Source organism: Manacus vitellinus, unplaced genomic scaffold, assembly GCF_001715985.3.
Source record: "Manacus vitellinus isolate BGI_N305 unplaced genomic scaffold, ASM171598v3 scaffold_151_pilon, whole genome shotgun sequence".
Classification (NCBI taxonomy): Eukaryota; Metazoa; Chordata; class Aves; order Passeriformes; family Pipridae; genus Manacus; species Manacus vitellinus.
Window position 1 is genome coordinate 117,422 of NW_021939076.1, and position 4,735 is coordinate 122,156.

The following is a 4,735-nucleotide window of genomic DNA, read 5'->3' on the forward strand; positions in this document are numbered from 1 at the left end:
GCCTTCGCGGTGAGCGCGGTGCGGGCGGGGGCTGCCCGGGGAGGAGGGAGCTGCAGGCGGCCCGCGCCGGAGGGGACGGGACACGAACGGCAGAGTGTGTGTGTGTGGTGGAGCGATCCCTTCCCACCCAGCAGGAGGCCCTGGCGGCACGGGAAAGGAGACCCTGAGGCAGAGCCAGTGGTCCCAGATTTAGAGCACCCGGCCCTGGGACTCTGGTCCCCTCTTGTTGGCTCCTGCTGTGCCAGCAGTCAGCTGGGTTGCCGGATTCCTCAGCATGTTGTCGGTAATTCGTGGTTGTAGCTCCAAATTTCAAGTTGGGCTCTTCTTCCCTCCTACAGAGCCCCTACTTGCCCCTCCACAGACCTGGTGGGGGGCCAGGTGATGGCCGAGGAGCGTTTCTCGTAGCACAACCACCCCTGCCTTTCCTGCTGCAGCAGCAGCGGAAGCAGCGCCCTGAGAGCGTTGCAGTGCCTGGCTCCAGGGCCTGCCTGGCTTTGGGACCCACCTGGTTCCTGGGATCCTCAGGGCCAGTGCACCCCCTCGCCCAGCCTTGTGGCTCACTCCTTCTGTGCTGGGCCTCCTGCACAGCCCTCCAGCCTCCAGTCTGCTGCAGCCCCTGGAGCCGTGGGCAGCCAGTGTGAGCCACGAAGGCTGTTTGGGCAGCGGGTGCCCTGTGAGCGTGGTCGTCTTGATCCATGCCTGCCTGACCCATGGTCTTGGCTCTCCCTCCTGGGAGGTGTTTGCAGAGCCCTGGGTTGGGCTCCAGCTGATACCAGGATGGTAGTGCTGGGCAGGGCTGCCTGGCAGGACGACTGGCTGCACAGCTGCTGATCCCAGGATCTCCCCACAAGGACCCAGGTGTTTGCTGAGTGTTATTTCCCTTTGTCCCTCTTGCATCTCCCTGCAGTCTGCTACCAGGCCAAGTGTGTCTGTGCACCAGGTTCTGGGCTGACCAGGCCAAGAGGCACTGGTGTGGTGCTGGAAATGACTCTGTGTCTGTCTGGTGTAGTTGGGTTTGCAGCCTTTGCCCTGAAAGTGGCTTGTGGGGCTGAGCTGGGGACACAGCACACACCCTTGGAGTGGGGCAGGGTAGTGGCCAGGCTGGGGAGCACCTGCTTGGAGCAGGGGTGTGCTTGTGCCGTTCCTCACATGGGAGCCTTCGTTTGTATACCTGAGGTCCAGAAGCAAGCTGACAGTTTAGGAAGTGGTGAGCAAAAGGCCACAAGGCTGGCATATGTTCTAGAAAGGCCTGACCTGGAGCAGGAGGCACAAGAGCTGCGCGTGGCCTCTCTGCACAGAGCTGGAGATGCTCAGCTGTGATTTCTGGTCATCTGCGTGGAGAGTGTGATTTTGTGTCATGTTGCTGCCCAGAAGGTAAGCAGCGTCCAGTAGCTTGGGAACTGGGTCCAGACATCGTTTGGAGTTCAAAACAGAATTTTTTCCTTTTGAAGATGAGGAAAAGTGCAGTCAAATGGAGCCCTAAAGGGCTCTAGCAGGTCAGGTGGCCCTTGACTTCCCAATCTCAGGCTGGAGTCCTGCTGCACTGGATGCTCTAGCTGAGTGGGAGCTGCTGGTGTCTGCTCAAAGGACGTGAGGTTTTAACAGTCCCCTTTCTATTTAGGAGCCAAACATGAGGGCTGGAAGGCCCTTTTTGGACCTTGTCTCTTGTTGAGAAGCTCGTGTGTCTGGGTTTTAAACTGAAACTCTGGGAGCTTGCCTTCTGCAAGATGTACCCTCTGCTGCAGCCCCCTCCCACGCAGCCCTGAGGAACAGCTCAGTAGCACTGAGGGTTTGTGTTCCCCCAGGCCCTTTGGGGGCCTTGCTGCTGGGACATGGTCGCTGACGGTCTGTCTTTCAGTTCTGCATGTGCTAAAATAGAAGTGTTTACTTCCTCTCTGGGGTCCCCCCTCTGCCTGTGCAGGGCAGGACACAGACCCCTGTGCTACTGGGTCATCAGCCCCTGTCCCACCCCTCCCTGTGACTGGGCCGTGTGGTGCTTTGGGGGCAGCTCTGTGGGTAATGCTGCTGAGAGGAGCTTCTGTCCTTCGTCCTGTCAACCCAGAGCCCAGCTGGGGCCAGGGTCCTGCTTGAGGAAGCCCTCTCTGTGCTGCCTGGCCCTGTTTGTCCATGTTCATGTTGGCTCAGGGGGCCCTGGGGTCTGTCGCCAGCTCTGGACAGGCTGGGAATGGGTGAAGGAAAGCCAGGATGTGTGGGGCTGGGGAGGGCAGTGGGGCTCAGGCCTTGAAGGGCTGCAGGTAGTGGCTGCCAAGGGGCCCAGAGGCTGATGTGGGAAGAGGAAGCTGGGGCTGATCTGCTCTCCTTTGTCAGGGAAGCGGCTCCAGCGATGCTGGCATGGTGGCACAGCATGGCAGAGAGGGCAGCGAGGAGGTGCCGGCCCTGGAGATGGCCGTGAACTCCATCTACTACTCGAGAGACGAAGGTGGGACCTGCCACTGCCCTGACCTTGGGCCATCTTCTGTGGGGCCTGACCTACTGCTGCCCCGCTGCTGGGGCTGTGGGGGGCACTGCCTGGGGCTGGGGCCGTGTCTCCCCTGCCCTGCCCTGACAGCCCTGTCCCCGCAGTGAACGCCTTCTGGGTGACAGTGCAGCGCACCGAGGCCGCAGAGCGGTGTGAGCTGCGCGGCACCTACGTGCTCAAGGCTGAGCGGGACAGCCTCGTCCTGAAGGCCCCGCGGACAAACGAGATCCTCTACGTCTGGCCCTACCGGCTGCTCCGGAGATACGGCCGGGACAAGGTGAGGAGCAGGGGGCCCCGTGTGCCACGTGCCATGACCTGCTCCCTGGTGGGGAAGCTCTTGCTCACTGCTAACGGGTGAGGAGCTGATGTGCCCGACTGGCCTGCAGCAGCCACGCAGCCAGCCCTGCCGAATGCCAGAACTGCTGCAGCCCCGGTGACCGCAGCAGGGTCACCCGGGACATCTGTCACCCTGACCATCCTCGGCTCCCTCCTGTGTCACCACACTGGAGCATGGGCTGGCAGTGTGGGCAGGCATCCCTCTGCATGACTGTGCAGACCCCCTTTCTGTGGTCACTGCCCCACTCCCACTGGGGCCGTTGCAGCCTCTGCCGCACATCCCGCCACTGGCTCGTTCTCTTTCTTCATCCCAGTACTCCCCAGCCTGTGCTGTGGGCAGGCACATCCCTCTGTGTTGCACACAAGCTCTCCCTAGCCTCTGGGGACCTTGGCAGTCCTGGCTCTGCCCTGGGTTCAGTCCCTCCCTCCCAAAGGATGGTGGCCAGAGCAGAGGGGCTCTTTGAGACACCACTTGCTCTGGCTTTGTTCAGTGTGTGGGGAGAACTGGTCCTAGCCAAGCTGACCCCTGGAGGTCTGTCCCCTCTCTGGAGTCCTGCAGCAGTGAGTCCCCACTCTGCCTTGCTGCTACCGAGTGCAAGAGGTCCCTGTCATGCTGGGCGGGGAGGAAGTGGTGTCCCTAGGGCTGTTTATAGCAGTGATGGTGTTGGCTGCACTCTGCTAATGGTGCTCTCTGTGGCACGTTCCCAAAACAGAGGTGGAAACTGAGCTGCCTTTGGGGAGCCACCTGGCTCATCCACAGGGTCTGTGCCGGGGCAGGAGGAGAGTTGCAGGGTGTGGGGAGCAGACAGCTGCACCCACAGGTCCCTGAGCAGAGAGGGGCTGACTGCGCTTGTGTTTGGCAGCACTGACCCACGAAAGGAAGTCTGGCCCCAGAGGCTTCTGTAGCAACCCCAGGGACTGCTGCTGCCTGCGAGAGCACCAGGGAGGCAGAAAATCTCCCCTGGTTCAGGGACTGAGGCTCAGGAAGGGTATGGGCATCTGCTGGTGGGAACTTGTGTACCAGAGTATGTTCAGGCCTGAGCAAGACTTCTCTTTAAAGTACCTTATACCATTAACAGAGCAATGCTGGTAGGTAAATGCTTTGCTTACTCTTGGTAGTCGAGCTGTTGCTTCTGGGCTTTCTCCTGTGGAAAGCCCTGTTTTTCCTCTTGTATCTCTTACTTCCAAATCACTCCCTTCTGTCTGATTACCTTACCCAGGGTGCCCATAGTAGTTTTCCCCTGCTGAACTGTCACTCATCTGCTCACCCTAGTCCCTTCTCAGTATTATTTCCTAGACTATCTGGTGCCAGTGGTTGATGCTGCTGGCATTGCTCAGGTAAGGCAGCAGGTCTCCAGCAGGACCTGCAGCTCTGCCTCTGGGGCACTTGCAGTGATGTCCCCTGAGGTGTGCATCCCTGCCCAGCCGCTGGTCACAGCGGGCCCCCAGGGTGGCCCTTGCTGCGGGACTGGAAGGAACAGGATGTTCACTGCAGTCTCTTGCAGGATGTGCAGGATCAGTGCCACAGCCACACGCTCTTCAGCAGGAAACGCAGCCTGCACGATGCACTGGGTTGGCAGGTGCTGATCAGGATGTGACCCTTCCGCTTCCCCCCCAGGTGATGTTCTCCTTCGAAGCTGGCAGGCGCTGTGACTCAGGACCTGGAAATTTCACCTTTGAGACCACGCAGGGCAATGAGATCTTCCGCCTTGTGGAAGCCTCCATCCAGGAGCAGAAAGCACAAGTGGAGGAGAACCGGCAAAGCTGCGACTCTCTGGATGCAGACAGCCCCAGCGTGGTGCAGATCCGCCAGGCCCTGGCTGATTCCCTGAGCCTGGAGCTGCCCGCTGAGGGGAGCGATACCCCGGCACCCAAAGCGGGGATGGCGCCCAGGGCCAGTGCAGCGGCAGAGGAGAGAGA

The 4,735-nt window shown here is 60.5% G+C and overlaps 1 protein-coding gene across 1 annotated transcript in view; it reads left to right on the forward strand.

Moving 5' to 3' along the window:
- The first annotated feature begins 164 nt into the window (after positions 1-164).
- LOC103762605 (docking protein 1) overlaps positions 165-4,735 on the forward strand; it is a 5,871-nt gene continuing 1,300 nt past the window's right edge. The window contains exons 1-3 of the mRNA XM_029958422.1: positions 165-2,440; positions 2,584-2,756; positions 4,434-4,709. Of these exons, the coding sequence (XP_029814282.1) occupies positions 2,353-2,440; positions 2,584-2,756; positions 4,434-4,709 (537 nt within the window). The 5' untranslated portion in view covers positions 165-2,352. The remainder of the gene's footprint in view (positions 2,441-2,583; positions 2,757-4,433; positions 4,710-4,735) is intronic.